Source organism: Tinamus guttatus, unplaced genomic scaffold (genome assembly GCF_059628265.1).
Source record: "Tinamus guttatus ecotype Peru unplaced genomic scaffold, ASM5962826v1 Tinamus_guttatus_pri_ptg000336l, whole genome shotgun sequence".
NCBI lineage: Eukaryota > Metazoa > Chordata > Aves > Tinamiformes > Tinamidae > Tinamus > Tinamus guttatus.
Genome location: NW_028288870.1, coordinates 795,135 through 811,334, shown reverse-complemented (window position 1 = coordinate 811,334; position 16,200 = coordinate 795,135). Strand labels below are relative to the sequence as shown.

The following is a 16,200-nucleotide window of genomic DNA, read 5'->3' as shown; positions in this document are numbered from 1 at the left end:
GGATGTTGCCTCACGGTCACAGGCCCTGGTTCTCATGGGGGACTTCAACTACCCCGACATCAACTGGGAGGACAACACAGCCAGGCATAAGCAGTCCTGGAGGTTCCTGCAGAGCGTCGACGATAACTTTTTGACGCAGGTTGTGGAGGAGCCGATGAGGAGAGGTGGGCTACTGGACCTCGTGCTATCAAATAGGGAGGGCCTAGTAGGAGATGTTAAGGTGGGGGGTAGCCTCGGCTGCAGTGACCATGAGTTGGTGGAGTTCAGGATTCAACGAGGAGGAGGCAGGGCTGTAAGTAGCCTTGCGACGATGGACTTCAGGAGGGCCAACTTTAGCCTCTTCAGAGACCTCCTCGGTAGAATCCCATGGGCTAGTGCTCTAGAAGGCAGGGGGGCCCAAGAGAGCTGGTTAGTTTTCAAGCGGCACTTCCTCCACGTCCAGCAACAGTGCATCCCTGTGTGTAGGAAGGGAGGCAGAGGGGGCAGGCGACCTGCGTGGATGAGCCGGGAGCTTGTGGCAATGCTCAAGCAGAAGGCAGCGGTATACAGAATGTGGAAAAAAGGACAGGCCCCCTGGGAGAAATACAGGAACGTAGTCAGGGAGTGCAGAGATGCGACAAGGAAAGCTAAGGCACGTCTGGAAGGCAAGCTGGCAAGGGACGTTAAAAATAACAAAAAAAAATTCTTCAAATACATTAACAGCAAAAGGAACATCAGGGAGAACGTGGGTCCGCTGGAGGACGGGATGGGCACCTTGGTTACAAATAACACAGAAAAAGCAGAGTTGCTCAATGCCTTCTTTGCTTCGGTGTTTACCAAGGGCAGCCCTTTAGAGCCCCAGGCCCTAGAGGCAAGAGAAGAAGCGGGTGGAGAGGAAGACTTGCCCTGGGTAGAGGAAGATTGGGTCAGAGAGCACCTAAGGAACCTCGATACCCACAAATCCATGGGCCCTGATGGGATGCACCCCAGAGTGCTGCGGGAGCTGGCAGATGCCATAGCTAAGCCGCTCTCCATCATCTTTGAAAGATCCTGGAGAACGGGGGAGGTGCCGGAAGACTGGAAGAAGGCCAATGTCACGCCAGTCTTCAAAAAAGGCAAGAAGGAGGACCCAGGCAACTACAGGCCAGTCAGCCTCACCTCCGTCCCCGGAAAAGTGATGGAACGGCTCATACTGGCCGTTGTCTCCAGGCACATGGAGGACAAGAAGGTGCTCAAGAGTAGTCAGCATGGATTCACCAAGGGAAAATCTTGCCTGACTAACCTGATAGCCTTCTATGATGAAATGACCGGCTGGATAGACGAGGGGAGAGCGGTGGATGTCGTCTATCTCGACTTCACCAAGGCTTTTGACACCGTCCCTCACAACATCCTCCTGGGCAAGCTCCGGAAGTGTGGGATAGATGAGTGGACAGTGAGATGGATTAGGAACTGGCTGGATGGCAGGGCCCAGAGAGTGGTGATCAGCGGTGCAGAGTCTAGTTGGAGGCCTGTGGCTAGTGGGGTCCCCCAGGGGTCAGTCCTTGGTCCAGTCCTGTTCAATTTATTCATCAATGACCTGGATGAAGGCACAGAGTGCTCCCTCAGCAAGTTTGCTGATGATACCAAACTGGGAGGAGTAGCCGATACCCCAGAGGGCTGTGCTGCCATCCAGAGGGACCTGGACAGACTGGACAACTGGGCGGTGAAAAACCTCATGCAGTTCAACAAGGCCAAGTGCAAGGTCCTGCACCTGGGGAGGAATAACCCCAGACACCAGTACAGGCTGGGGACTGAGCTTGTGGAGAGCAGCTCTGCGGAGAAAGACCTGGGTGTCATGGTGGACGACAAGTTGACCATGAGGCAGCAGTGTGCCCTCGTGGCCAAAAAGGCCAATGGGATCCTGGGCTGCATTAAGAAGAGCGTCTCCAGCAGGTCGAGGGAGGTGATCCTGCCCCTCTACTCAGCCCTGGTGAGGCCGCATCTGGAGTACTGTGTCCAGTTCTGGGCTCCACAGTACAAGAGGGATGTGGAGCTGCTGGAGAGAGTCCAGCGCAGGGCCACAAGGATGATCAGGGGCCTGGAACATCTGCCCTATGAGGAGAGGCTGAGGGAGCTGGGCCTGTTCAGCCTGGAGAAGAGAAGGCTGAGAGGGGATCTAATCAGTGTATATAAATACCTCAAGGGAGGGAATGCAGAGGACGGTCATGGTATCTTTTCAGTGGTGGCCACTGATAGGACTAGAGGAAATGGCCGGAAACTGAAACATCAAAAATTCCATAGGAACTCAAGGAAAAATTTCTTAACAGTGAGGGTGACAGAGCACTGGAACAGGCTGCCCAGAGAGGTTGTGGAGTCTCCTTCTCTGGAGATCTTCAAAACCCGCTTGGATGCAGTCCTGTGCCACGTGCTTTAGGTGTCCCTGCGTATGCAGGGGGGTTGGACTAGATGATCTCTAGAGGTCCCTTCCAACCCTAAGCATTCTATGATTCTATGATTCTATGATTCTACTGCAAATAAGTGTGGTGCTTTTGCATTCCCCTAGTGTATTTTGTACTGTTTCACACTTTCTGAATATTTGCTGGCTTGAAATAGCAATTCAAATGAGGAAATGCCGAAGCATAAGGAAATGGAATACAGAAACTCTTTGAGCAAACAAAGGAGGATAATTCCTTGCTCACCACATGCTTAGAACATACAATTACTGCAGGAATTGCAGATGGTAAAAATCTGTGTGGGTTCAGCAAGCAACTTGATAAATTCTTTGGGGGAAAAATCCATCCAATGCTGAGAATGTGTGGGTAAAAGTGTCCACTGCCTGCTTGCCCTGAGTGAATCTCATCTGTACAGTTTCTGTTGGCCACTGTGGGAAAGCAGATAGCTCTGCTAGCTGGACCTTTGATCCAGCACAGTGTGGCTTCCCTTGCTTTCAACCCCATTGCAGCAGAGTAAAAGAAGAAGAAAGGAATAGTTCAGCTGGGCTGGTTAACTGGGTAGCTTGCTTGTAGGTTGGTAATTTCTGCTGACAAATATATCCCCTCTGTAATGAGACAGTGAAGGCTACAAATGAATGATTTACTAGTGCTAGCAAAGTTGCCTAGTGCAAGTAAAGGTCTGTGCACAGAATTGATAAGAATATTCTACCTAAACCAGAGAGAGAAGATTTAGGGGCCTTGGTGTAGGGGACAGCACATAGTGCAGGAGGTAATGGATTCAAGATAAACGTAATTTAATGTGAATTTATAACGTGTCAGCATTCTAGAACACAGTATGAGCCCCCTGTTCCCTTCCCAGGGAAGCAGTCATAAAAACTGCCCTTTAACCAGCGAAGGGGGATGCAACAGGGTTTGAGGGCTTTGCTTTTTTTTCTTCCTGTTACCGTTTGATTTGGTTCCTTTACATCTGGAAAAAGGATGCTCGATGACATCTAACCTAATACAAGTATGTAAAAGTAACAGGAATTGGGATAAAGGAATAGCTCAGAATGCGTGTGTTCAACAGAGTTAAAATATCAATTCAACAGACATTCAGATTGCCATGACTCCTGTTCACAACAACGCATGGATTCTATTTATTTATTTATTTATTTGCTTATTATTCATTTATTTTTCTGAGAAGTTACAGTTTATAGTGAGATGAGAGACGTGATTAGAAGTGTCAAGTTCCTTTACTGAAAGGTAAAATTGTACGGATTGAATATGGCTCCTGGAGGTCCCATCTTTTCAGACAGTGTAATCTAAACCACTGGCACATGGCCCTTTTCCTGCACACAGATTCAGAGCAAACAGGGAATTCGGGCAGGATAAGCGGTGGGACAGGCAGGGTAGAGTCTGTTACCAGGTGGGACCTGTGGAAGAGTGTGAATGTGCCGGAATGGTGAAAGGATCTTCTGTGGAGGGAAACCGTGTGGGCCAGGGGCACCAGGCAGTGAAGAGGCTCTTGCCGAGGGGAGTAGCTTGTTTTTGTGGTGTATTTATAGGCCATCTTCTTTCTCTGGCACTTCCATTTCAATTCCCATTTGAAAGTCCATATTTATCTGCCTATATTGTGTGTTTATGAAAACTTCAAAGTCTAAGCCTGTCCTTTCCACATACAGCCTTTTACTCTTCCTGTGGTCCATTATAAAGAAAAATTCCAACAGACTGTCCAGGACATAAGTACAAACATCTCAGTAGAAGCAACACAGAATTTTTGCCATATAAGTCCAAGAATAAAGTTACTATGAATCAAATATGCTTTAAAAATAGAAAAAACTTTTTGTTCTGTGCCTTCTGTTCTATTATGAACATAGTGTTTATTATCAGATTTGCTAAGCAGATAGCAAAATCTCAAAGCCCTTCCCGGTCCAGTATTCTTTCTAATATCCCATGCCTTGCTTGAGAAGACAGTCTTGTTTCTACAGCAGCAATTCATCAAATATTTCTGCGCGCGCTGTGTTGTAAATCTAGGAATGTTTTCTAAAAATGTGTAAGTCATGTAAAGAAATATAAAGTATGCAATACACTTCTTTTTTTTCCCCCATTATTGCATGAACATCTCCTCCTACACTCAAAAAAAAGCCCTGTGAATTATTTTATGGGCATATACCACTATCTCAGGGTAGAAAATCATTTTCATTGAAACAGTGCTTTGACCACAGCTGTGCAATTGGGTTTTCAATTGCTTTCCATTCATTGTATGTTCAGTGGGCTGATTAATTTCTGTCCTAGCTCCATTCATTTTTTTTCTTTCTTCTTTTTCTTTCTTCTTTTTTTCTTTCTGGATAGGTAGCATTCCCATGAAGTAGATGCTTCATTTTTTTCCCCTCTATCTAATCTTAGTGCTTTCATAGATTTTTTTTTTTTTTTTTTTTTGTCGGGGAATGAAGAGTTGTGCTTTGTTCGGGTGATTTCCTTGGCAAGGAAACGCGGCCGTAACCGCATGCCCTGGACGTCGCTTGTGGTGCTGGAGTCACCCGTGGTGGCTGCGGAGCCCGGCGGCAGCTGAGACCTCGCGCTGCAGCAGGGTTGAAGGTGACGGTTATTGGTGACAGCACCGGGCAGCCGGAGCAGCAGCGCCAGTTCACTGTAGGGGTGGATATCATCCGTAGAGATGATATTTCCCCCCGGCTCGAGCCCTGATTGCTCCCCGGAACACGCACGTCCCCGTGCACGTGGTGACGCTGCTGCTGTCCGGGGGCAGCGGGGCTGCCTGCGCCGCCAGCGCTGCAAACCCGCTGGCTCGGAGCTGTTTGCAGTTCTTCCCTGTCACAAGCACAAGAGCAGAGAAATCAATGGTGTCTTCTGGGTTTTGATTCTGTGACCACCTTCTCTAAGCCCATGCAGTGTTTTCTGTGTGTTGTGAACCTGCTTGTCCTCAGGGTTTGCTGTGGGGTGATACTGTTGTATCATCCAAATACGGCTCCGTCATCCAAACACGGTAATGAACAGCTTTGCTGCCCTAAAGCAAATGTCGTTTTTGGCACTGTAACTTTGCCTTGTAGAAGTATCTGTGCAAGCTGTTCCAGCCTCTCTTTCTGGTGCTTATTTATTTATTTATTTATTTAAGAGACAAAAAAGCATCAACCCACATTTTAAAATAAAGTGGCCAATGCTTTGATAAGGAATGACTTAAAAATGACTGACCATTCTGTGTCTCCTAACATCATGAGCTACTTCCCCCTTCAAAAACAGAGCAAAACGAACTCTCCTCTCTGTGGTGAGCTCCCCCAGGGCCGCGGCGGTGACTCGCTGCCTTGACGAGCCCTGTTGGCAGCGTTGCGCAGCCCTTGGCTCGGCGTTTCACTGAGCTCCCTGGCCGTGTTTCCTCACGGCAGCTCCTCGCGGCGGCTTCGTGCCCCCGCGTTCCCAAGGGCAGCACTGCCCTCCCGTCTCCTTCCCGCGGGCTGCTCCCGGTGAGGAGAGCAGAGGCAGGCGCGACGGCGCCGTGGTCGGCCGATGATCATGGTGCTTTGCTCTGCCCGAGGCCGCTCTGCTGTCGTGTGTCTGTGCTCCTGAGACTGGTTGGGTGCGTTGGATAAACACAATCCATTTAAAAAAAAAAAAAAAAAAAAAGCTTGTGTATGCCAGTGTGATGATATTTCTGGGCAAATGGGAATGTATTATGTTGTATCATGAGTTGCAGTGATTGAAGTGCTTTAGTGCCATCGCAGTGTAGTGCTGATTTTTCTTTTTTTTTGATTTTGTTTTGGGTAGTGAATTTATTGTGTTGCATGTATTTCTGTTCGCAGTGCTCCATCTCCTCCCCAGAAGAAGAAAAGCTCATTACCATCAAGAGGCCTAAAACACCCGTTTCAAATGAGTTATCAGATATCAACACCCAAACCAACTGGACTAAGTCACTCCCCCTGCCAACACCAGAAGAGAAAATGCGACAACAAGCACAGGCAGTGCAAACAGACGTGGTTCCTATTAATGTCACTGGTAGGCTTTTAATCTCCGTAACTTCTTAGAATGCATGTCGGGGGAGGGATAACAGAGGTTGCATCCACTGGATGGTATTTTGACACTTGTATGTATGATCTGTGAATTTGGTATTACTAATTGCACCTTTTTTTTTTTTAAACAGTGTTCTCTGTTTAATAGTGCATCTCTGAGCTTAATGAGGAAAAGCTCTAAAATTCTTAAAAATGAGCATTAATGATGATAATTTACACAGCATGAGCTTGAAACAGCATTTAGAGTTGTGTATATTACTAGAGGTGTGATATGTCACTACGTTTTGCTGTAGCCTGCACTAAAGATATGTAAGAGAAAATAATGTTTGTGCAATGTTAATGATCTTTAAACTTTTCTGAGAAAATGCTAATGTAAGGAAGATTTTCAGAGACTGCTCTATTCCAAAGGAAAGGCTAAGTATTGCACAACTGGAGGTAAAGAATTCAAAGGTCTTATTTTATCACTTTTAAGAGGTTTAGGTGGCAAACTAGGGAAAGGACGGAAAAAGTTAATGAGAGGTCCTCAAAGTTTCTTGTTAGGTCACTTAACTTGCATGAGAACAGTCCACATTTTATTGGTGTAAGCTGTGTATTCACTTTCTATTTTCAAAATAGTCTTTCATTTCACAATTGCAGGACTCCCACTCAACTCTATAGAGGTTAAATCATGTGAAAAGCCTAATGCTGAATAGATTTCCTGATGTATGTAAATAGAATTTCTATGAAAGATTGAATTATTACTTCCATTTAATAATCCCTCTTTCTCTGCACAGTATCGACTTTGTCTATTATTAGTTAATTCAAATAACGGACTGCTTTCCTGCCAAAACCAGAATGATATTGAATATCCAATTTATTCAAGTGCCATATGGCTCTGTTTGGCTCCATGCTCACTCTTATAATCTGTTCAATAGCTTGTGATGTTTGGTTTTGTTTTGCAAGTAAATTAGGTGGTCGTCTTTTCACTGCAACTACCAATATTTTTTTCAGGTATACTTTTATAAACTATTTTTTTTGTAAGGCAGAGAGCACGACTCCTTTTGACGAAGATTTCTGATGGTAAAACTTTAAGATATCTCGTAATTTAAGGCCAGTGGCAGCCATCAGAGAGCTTTGAGTAATCAACAAAAAAACAGTTATTCAAATAAACAGCAGAAAATATTTGCAAATAATAGCCTGAAAGCCACAGAAAACTGCCAACATCCCACCTCTGGAGAAGCATCATCAGGAAGAGCAATACTGCAATATTACCAGGTCGCTGGCGTTGCGCGGTGCCTGTGGGGTGCAGAGGGCAGAGCTGCGGGGCGCAGGGCTCGGGTGAGCTGACACAGTCAATAAGGCCGAGCGGGGCCTGGTGCCGTCGCAGCAGAACGGGCTGCGGCTGCGGCCCTGGTGCTGAGAGTACGAAGGGGAGGGCAACAGATGCGGAGGAAGATGGGGTGAAGGAGATCAAATAACAGTCATAGATTTAATGCAGTGTCACTGGGACTGTTTAATGGATCTGGATAAGCTACGCTTGGAGTTTCGTTGGAGTTCAGTCAGATCAGTCCAACTGGATAGCAAACCTTGTGCCTCCAAGTTGTTTGTTTTGCACTCTGCTACGCAGGATTGTTTTTCCCCCAACAGACCCTGCACAGTGTATTATTCTTCACCTTCCTAGAACTTGGTGTTTAGCATTTTCTCCCTATAAAATAACAGTCGGTAGGAGTACAGTAAAGGGGAATTACCTCTGCAGTATATGAGGTGGGCTCTGAGAACCACATAGTTTCCTTTCCCTGAATAGTTACATTGCTACTTTGAAAGTAGAAGCAGAAGTAACAGACTCTGGGCTACCAAAAAACAGGGACTCCTGTCCTTGTTTCCCTTTAAAAAGTCACAATCTGTTCCCCTCTTCTGCCCTCCCACACTTGTAATTTTATTTTGTGAAGTCCCTTATGTTACTACATGAGGCAGGAAAAAAAAAAAAAGACCCAAAATTCTGTGCCGTTTATCTTAAACGTGCTGTGAACCATAGCTGTATTTTTGTTTTGATTGGCTTTTTCCTTTGCTTGCTCTTTTTCTCACTGGCCCAAAAGAGAGGTCAGAAAAGACTTCCACTTACTACTCCTGGCCTGAAACAAAGCCTCCCCCGTGGCAGGGGATGCTGGAATCGCACAGCCTTTCCCGGCGCGTTAGGAAAGATGGTGTTCCCTGCCCCTTCCCGTGGCCGTGCAGGAGATGCTGCCCTGGCGGGGCTTGCCGGCGCCTCGGGAGCAGGTCCCCGCTAACCCGCGGTGGGGCGGATCTCGCGGGGAGCTGCGAGGGGCTGCCGGGCCCGCGTCCCCCTCTGGGAGCAGTTTCTGCCTTGGGGGTCGGCTGGGCTGAGCTCCTTCTGGAAGCGTTTGGGGCTGCGTTTCGAGCGGTGGCCACTCTCTGCTCTTACGTATCCTCTGGGTTAAACGATGTCCGTTCAAATGGTGTCGGCTCTGGTGGGCTTGGTGGAACTAACTTTCTTTACAGATGGAGGAAGCTGCTCTGGTGGTGGTGGAGGTGGTTAGTGCCAGGCTGGATTCTGCAAAGCGTTTAAGCATTTGCTTGAGTCCTCCTGGGCTGACTTTAGTGAGGATTAAACACATAAATCATTGGTGAATCAAACAAAGCAAAGCAAACTGCGTCAGGAAAAACTGAATAAGCTGCATGTGGAAGGCTTGGATTATGTATTATAAGCCTGTAAAGGAATGAGAAAAGTATCTTTAAATCTGCAAAATACGTTTAGTAGTAATGTCATTTTAAAATATGACAGTGAAGAAGAAAAGGCTGAAGCATTCTGATTTTGCTTATTTACTTAGAGTTTTTAAAGCAGTTATTTTAAAATTCTCTGAATTTGCACAGTGGCTTTTAAAAAGCTGTACAGCAAAAGCAACTCAGGATGGATCGGTCGAGTCAGGTCGTAGGCAGTGCAGGAGAAGAAGTTGCTGTGGGTCGTCTGCCACACAGCAGCTTTTCCTCGTGGTCACGCTGCCTGTGTGTCCGAGACCTTATGTAAAGGGCTCCCTCCTTGTGTGCGCCCTCTCTTAGCCATTTACATGGTATGTGATTCTAGGGTGTTCAGAAATTCAAAACTACATTCAATTTCCTTGAAACTCACAGTCTCAGGCATCATTGTTGGTCTTTTAATGGGTAAAGATACATTCGGAGGTGGAAAAATTTCCCTCTTCAGTTCATTGCTGCGTTGTTGTAGTGAGGCTAGAGCCACTATCTGCTCAGTACATGGCAGGATTATCTAGTAGTCCTGACCCTGACCCCATAAGGGCCGTAAGGTCCTAGGAGCAGCAATGCCCCAGGCGGTGAATACTCCGTCTTAATATTTCAGGGCCTCTACTAAGCCTGTGGGATTCATAGCTCTAAATTTGATCGATCTCATAGGATTTCTCCCTTAAACTGGCCTCACTTTAATTAAAATTGAAGATGAAAATGATACTTATTTATAGTTGCAATAATTTTGTTTAGCAAGAATGTTGTTCCTGGGAGCACAAAACTCCATTAAAACAGAGTTGGAGTCTGTTTGTTACATGGTGAATGAAACTGCTACTTTTTTTGCTTGTATTTTCACAAGAAGTCCACATGTTATATTTAATATGTGAGTGTATCTTTAACTGTTGTAGAGATAATTAGGTTTTCTACGCCTTCTGCATGACACACATCATGTTGATGTGTAGTCAGCTAGGGATTGTATTTATGACAGATGTACTAGTTACTGTGCACATGCCTTAATCACTTTTCAGAGGTAAATAATTTGGCCATCAATTTTCAAAAAAGCATGCAATACAATGTGCATCCAGTATTTTTCTGCATTTCAGCTTTATATAGCTCATCTTACACTTAAAATTGGCACTGATTTTTAAGTGCTTCAGCTTTTAAAAAGGGAATGTCAGTGTGACATTTGCAATTTTCAGGATTTCTAGAAGAGACGGAGATTTAAATATAGGGCAAGTTTTATCTTGTTGCTCGTGAAATGGCCAAATTACAAACCTCCAGACAAAAGTGAATTTCCAAAGAAAAGCTGCTCGACCTTAACCATAGTGGTGCTTCTGGGTCCCATTAAGATACAGCACACGGTCACTATAAGGCTTTGCCTGGCAATGGGCACTTAAACACACACCTTATCTTCCTTAGCTCTTGGCATTGCATATGTGTTTTATCACTTACAAAGTTGCAGTTTTAAGCAGCTTCCGCTCTGACTGGGATATTTTTGAGATGACAAGATCCATTTGATGTGTGCATGCTCCATAGTAATTATTTGTATTCATGTTTAAAAATATCCCCCCCCCAGAATATGGTACGTTTGACAGGTTCAGAGCAATAAGGAGTGAAAAAGGAAGTGTGATTTAATGATGGAGCTGCACAGCGAACTCTAACAGCTCTTGCCAATCGCAGTGGCTGTTCCTGTAAAAGCCGTTGTGATCTTTTATTTTCATGAGCAGATTTGCTTTTTCTGAAGCTCATTACTTAAAAAGGACACAATACAAAGGGCCAAATTCGATCAAGGGTTCCCTTCACTTCAGCAAAATTACAGCTGCATACTCTGTTTTCTGATTTGGAAAGTCAAAATTCCTTTGGAAATCTGTGTAGTGCCTAAGTGTGTCTAAAGCCTTACTGTGATGATATGCTGTATCTTTTTCTTCAATGTAAACCTTCATTGTAGGACCAAGCTAACATCATTTATTAATGCTTTTTTTTCATTTCTACAACAAAACTAGTGGAAGAAGGTGCATGATGTCAGCGTGCTTGGAAGTAATGTTGCTTTGCTTGTTCTACTGTGCATTAGGGGAGAATTTCGACCGCCAGGCCAGCATTCGGCGGTCTCTAATTTACACAGACACGGTGGTAAGACGCCCGAAGAAAGTCAAAAGGAGAAAGACTATTACAGGAATCCCTGACAACATACAGAAGGAGCTAGGTATGGCTCATCAGAACTGTACTCTGTTCACTGTCACTGCCTGTCACCACCCAACGAATGGCATTACCGGTGCTCGTGAAGCCCATACAGTCTGATAGCCTGTTGCAGTTCCACATGTGCGCGTGTCCCCTGGGCACAGGGAAAAGCAAGGGCCTTCCCCCCGCTGGCTTCCCTCTCTTGGAGGGGATGTGGTATTTGGAAAGTGGGGGGCTGGTGCAGTGGAAATCTGCAGGGACGCAAAGTTTGGGGACCTAATGCCTGTGCAGAGGCAGGGGCCGCTCTCCCAGACGGTTCTCTTGAAGGCAGGCTGCAGCGGGCAGGCGTTTGCCTCGTAGCGCGTTCCTCATCGGAGCGATTCCCTGCCGCCTTCCTGAGCCTGCCGTGTGCTGCGCTGGCACGCGAGCGCCTGAAACCTCCGTTTCCACCTAGTTTGCAACCCCTCTTAAGCATCAACGTTATTTGATCGGAAATAAATTATATGCGCTTAACAGTCCGAATTTTGTCAGACCTTTCAAACACTGTTTGCAGAGCTCTTTGATTTAAATCTGGTATTGAAAAGTCTTTATTTAAAAGAAAGATGTTTCAGTTTTTCCCAAATCGTGAGTTTACAGGTAAAATGATGCCCATTTCTCCCTCCCTCCCTCTCACTTCCCTCTCTGTTTTGTAGTAGAGAAGAAACGTCCTGAAAATAATCTGGCAGGACATAATTTTAGATGCTTGACACGTGGAATCATCCCATATACCAAACTCTTTCACTAAGTTTTACTCCCTTGCATTATGCATCTATTTCTTTGTTATTTTTATATTTTTTCTATCCTTGGTTCTTTGTATAGATTTTTCAGAAACACAAGCAAAATTTATAACTTATGAAGAGTGAGTCTTGGGTTTGAAATGAGCCAAAACATGTTCTTTTATGACACTTTGTGAAAAAGGGAAGGGCCACCCGAGGGAAAGCTGGGAACTAGGAAGTACGTAAAGGACCAGTTGTAGCTGGAACTGTGATCCTGCAGCATCTATAATGAAATAGGGACCTGATTCTTTAATGAAGAAAAAAATTCGTATGTCCCAACATCATACTGTCTCTTCATATGGCAACTTGAAATTTCATTACATTGGAATGTCACATAATGATTTTGCGACTATTTCTTTGAGAACCACTAATACATCTATCTTGCAATCAGCTATAAACAAGCTTGAGAGTTAAATAAAACAGATTTATTCTAGCCAAACAAAGATCAAAGCTGGAAATAAAAGTAGATCATATTTTTGAATTATTTTTAATAAGCAGTTTTGTTCTCTTATTTTAAGTCTCCTGCTTGAGGTATTCCTTCAGATTTCATGTCCATAGCTGCTCTAAGGAACAGCATGAGGCAAACCTCTTCCTCTGTTGTTCTGGATGGATATTTTCTATGTTCCCTATGTTCATTTTGAACTCAATCTCTTTGCTCTTTGTCTAAAGCTCTGATGAAGTAACTTTTTTGTCTGATTCCGCTCCTCAAAAATGTTTATGCACTTAAATGCAAAACTGATAGATCACTTGAAAATGAACAGTTTGCGTGTTCTTGTAGGATACTCCCCTGAAAATGGTGTCATTGTTCCAAACTTTTGACAGATTCTCTTTGGCATATATAGGACTTACCTTGAGGGAAGGTATCAGGAAAAAAAAAATCTGACCAACCACATATTTTGTTCCAAATTACCCTTTTTCAGTTATAGGGATTACTGACACTTTCAGGCATGTGAATTTTGAAATGACTGGAAACTGTACTTGAGCAAGTCTTTAGAAAATGCTTCCTGCTGGCAACATTTCTAAAACTTTAAGGTTATGTTTGTGACCCCTTTGGATAGATAGGGTTTTTGCTTGAAAATGGCAATTATAATTTACCAGGGGAATAAACAGAGAATGCAGCTGGCAACCATGTTAGAAAGAAGCCCTCAGTGATAATCATCTTTAAAGAACTTTGTGGCTTTTGCCAATCCCCTTTCTAAGGGTGACAAGTTTTATGGTCTCTATTTTATTCTTTCATCTCTGTGCTGAGCGCATTTCATCTTGCACTGTTTGAAGGTTTTCCTTGGCTCCTATTTTATGTTGCAGAAATTTCAGGGCTGAAGTATCTCCCTGTAGGAGCTCCCTCTAGACAGTTCACTACTCTGTTAGAGGTTGTCAGCATAACTTAATATTGCTGCTGTGGGGTGTATCATCAAGAGAACAAACTCTATGCCAGATTCTCTGAGGACAGTTTCCATCCTGTTAGTGTATTGCTTTCCACTAAAAAGGAAAATCGCTGAAATCAAAGTGTTCGAAGAGAGAACAGTTACTGGTGTTGTCTTCATCTTACGAATGGAGAAACTCGGCATGCTGCAGTGGAGTGACTTAGCCAGAGTCACCCACCAGGTTGCTGGCAAGGCTAGGAATAAATTACATATTTCCTCCATCCTTGTACATCCGTGAGCTCTTTCCGCCTTTTCTCCCCTGTCTCTCCCTAAATATTTCCATAGCTGTCCATTCCCCATTTGCTTGCGCTGTCCCAAAACAAACAACCGGTTGTTTTTAAACATTCCACAGTTCATTTGATCGGAACGAGGATCCGGACTAAACTCCAAATCAAGCAGTTGCATCGTGTCTATTGACACTTTCCCTGCAGTTTCAGCTGAATAAATCTCTTTGTTTCTCCCCTGAAGCATTGCTGTGAACGGCTACAGTATTTACACAAAGATTAAAATCCCTCGGTACACCAAAGTTGCTGTGCACAGGCTAAATAATCAACACATGCAGCAGATTCTTGTTACCTCTTGTTTATTCTTCAGAAAGAAGCAGAAACTTGAGAGAACCTCAAAGCTTCAACCAAGCTTGAACTATTTTCATTTCTTGCTGGAGCGCCTGGGAGAGGCTCTGCCGGGCCAGGCTGCTGGGGTTCTCCCCGGCTGCTTTGGTTCCTTCAGAGCAATAACGGCCAAACAGAGGAGAAATCGGATGCCGTTTGCTGGCATCACATCAGCAGTTGTGGCACCCACTAAGAACTTAGCCAAACATACTAAAAGGTCGCCGAAGGTGCATTAGCTGTACCCATGAGGCATGTGCTGAAAGCGTCTTTAAACATTCCTGCCTTCGGGCATTGCAATACTGGCGTGTTTTCACAGGTGTGTTCCAGTGATGACCCAGTCTGCACAGCCTGGAAACTTCAACATAAAAATTGCTGCATAAATAAAACGTGATGTGAGAGATGGGATCCTGAGCCAGCAGAAGAGCACTAGATTCCTAACAGCTTAGAGATGTCACTGGCTTTCTGAATGTCTTTTTCTAACAGCAGAAGCATCAGTGTTGTGTAGCAAGCAATACCAAAGTAAGAGGAAAAGGTGAAACATGCTTTCTTTGCCAAACACAGCAAATCTAAAAATATTTTTGCGTATCTCTGAATTACCATCATTGTCTCACAGAACCCAAATGTTAATATATTTTTAATGGAATCATTGTTAGAACAACTTCAGAAAGGACAAGAGGCCCTCTTCTTCAGAGACCTTTGTTGCAAACTAGTATTTGCCTCTTGGGCAAGAAGATGGTTTCCTGACGTTTGGTAGAGTTGAGCAGGTCTCCAGGAGAAGCTGTCGCAGGCCTTGTTTGTTTCGCAGTTCTTTAACCTTCAGCTTCCTTCCCATGTTCAAACTCCCATGACTAGAGTGAAGGCAACAAAATGTTTTCATTGCCTGGACTAAATTTTTCCTTTCACAAAACTACCACCTCACATGGTTTCAAGTCTTTCTGCAGAGGCCTGTACCGGTGCACAGCTGGTTAGTGACAAAGAGCTCCTGGGCTCCCTGGCTTGCAGGAGGAGCAGTTCTGAGACCGTGGGGCAGTTCATTTTTCAAGTATAAGTAGGCCTCACCAGAGCAGCAAGTTGAGTTTTTGGCCTTTTGATTTCTTCTGACAGGCTTTTTCCTTATTTTTAACGGAACAGAAAGTGTCTGGTCCATTTTGGTCTTTTCTAAGTGTTTTCTGAGGTATGGATGTACTCTTCTTGAATGATTTCATCGCTTCACTTTTTTCACCATAAGTTCCAAGGCAGTTAACCACTCTTCAGTGTGTTTTTTCTTTTTCCCCATCTATGTTTATTACAAAAGGATTCAGAGGATGACAATGAGCTTGTGTTTTTCTTCAACTTCTTTTCCTACCTCCCACTGTCAGAAGCTCTCAGTAGATCGTCGCCTGTAGGACCTCCTATCAGTCACCAGCAGGGATGAGCCTGCCACCTGAGCAGTCATGCCACTATCTGCTTTCTCATGGGACAGCTAAGACTCGCTGTTGGTACCAGCTAGTGCTGCTGGAGACTGCTGAAGCTTCTCCTTTGAAACTGCTCAAGTTGATCATTCCATTGCACCTGCTCAGCAAATGCGAGCATTTACAACTTGAGGTTATTGGTCTTTGGGAATGTAGCTTTAGATTCCTGTTAATTGCTACTTCTTTCGCAATTACTGCATTAGGCAGTGGCAGTCACTCAGCCTATAGGTCTCCCAGGCTGACACCCAGAAATCACAGCCCTGTGTAGATATGCAGAGGTTCCACACAAATACTCAGCTGTTCAGTCCCAAGTCATCTTACATCCTGGCCTAATTATTTCATCATTTTCAGCAATCAACTAGTGGGGGTAGTAAAGGAGAAAGGAGCCTAGTTTCAGATCTCTTGTGTCAGACATAGTGCTGATGGTCACAGGATGATATAAAAACTACAAAAAAGATTATTTTCAGACATATTTCACCAAAATACAACCATTTCTGATTTTATAATGCTGAGTATTTGTAACCCAGTTTCCATTTTTTGTTTGTTTGTTTGTTCAGACATTGTCCTTGCAAC

The 16,200-nt window shown here is 44.5% G+C and overlaps 1 protein-coding gene across 3 annotated transcripts in view; it reads left to right on the top strand.

Moving 5' to 3' along the window:
• The window catches only part of NHSL1 (NHS like 1), a 174,994-nt gene that overhangs the window by 147,140 nt on the left and 11,654 nt on the right, over window positions 1–16,200 (top strand). For all 3 annotated transcript variants that reach the window (XM_088529684.1, XM_088529687.1, XM_088529686.1), the window contains 2 exons: window positions 6,206–6,398; window positions 11,220–11,351. In XM_088529684.1, coding sequence (XP_088385810.1) covers window positions 6,206–6,398; window positions 11,220–11,351 — 325 coding nt within the window. The remainder of the gene's footprint in view (window positions 1–6,205; window positions 6,399–11,219; window positions 11,352–16,200) is intronic.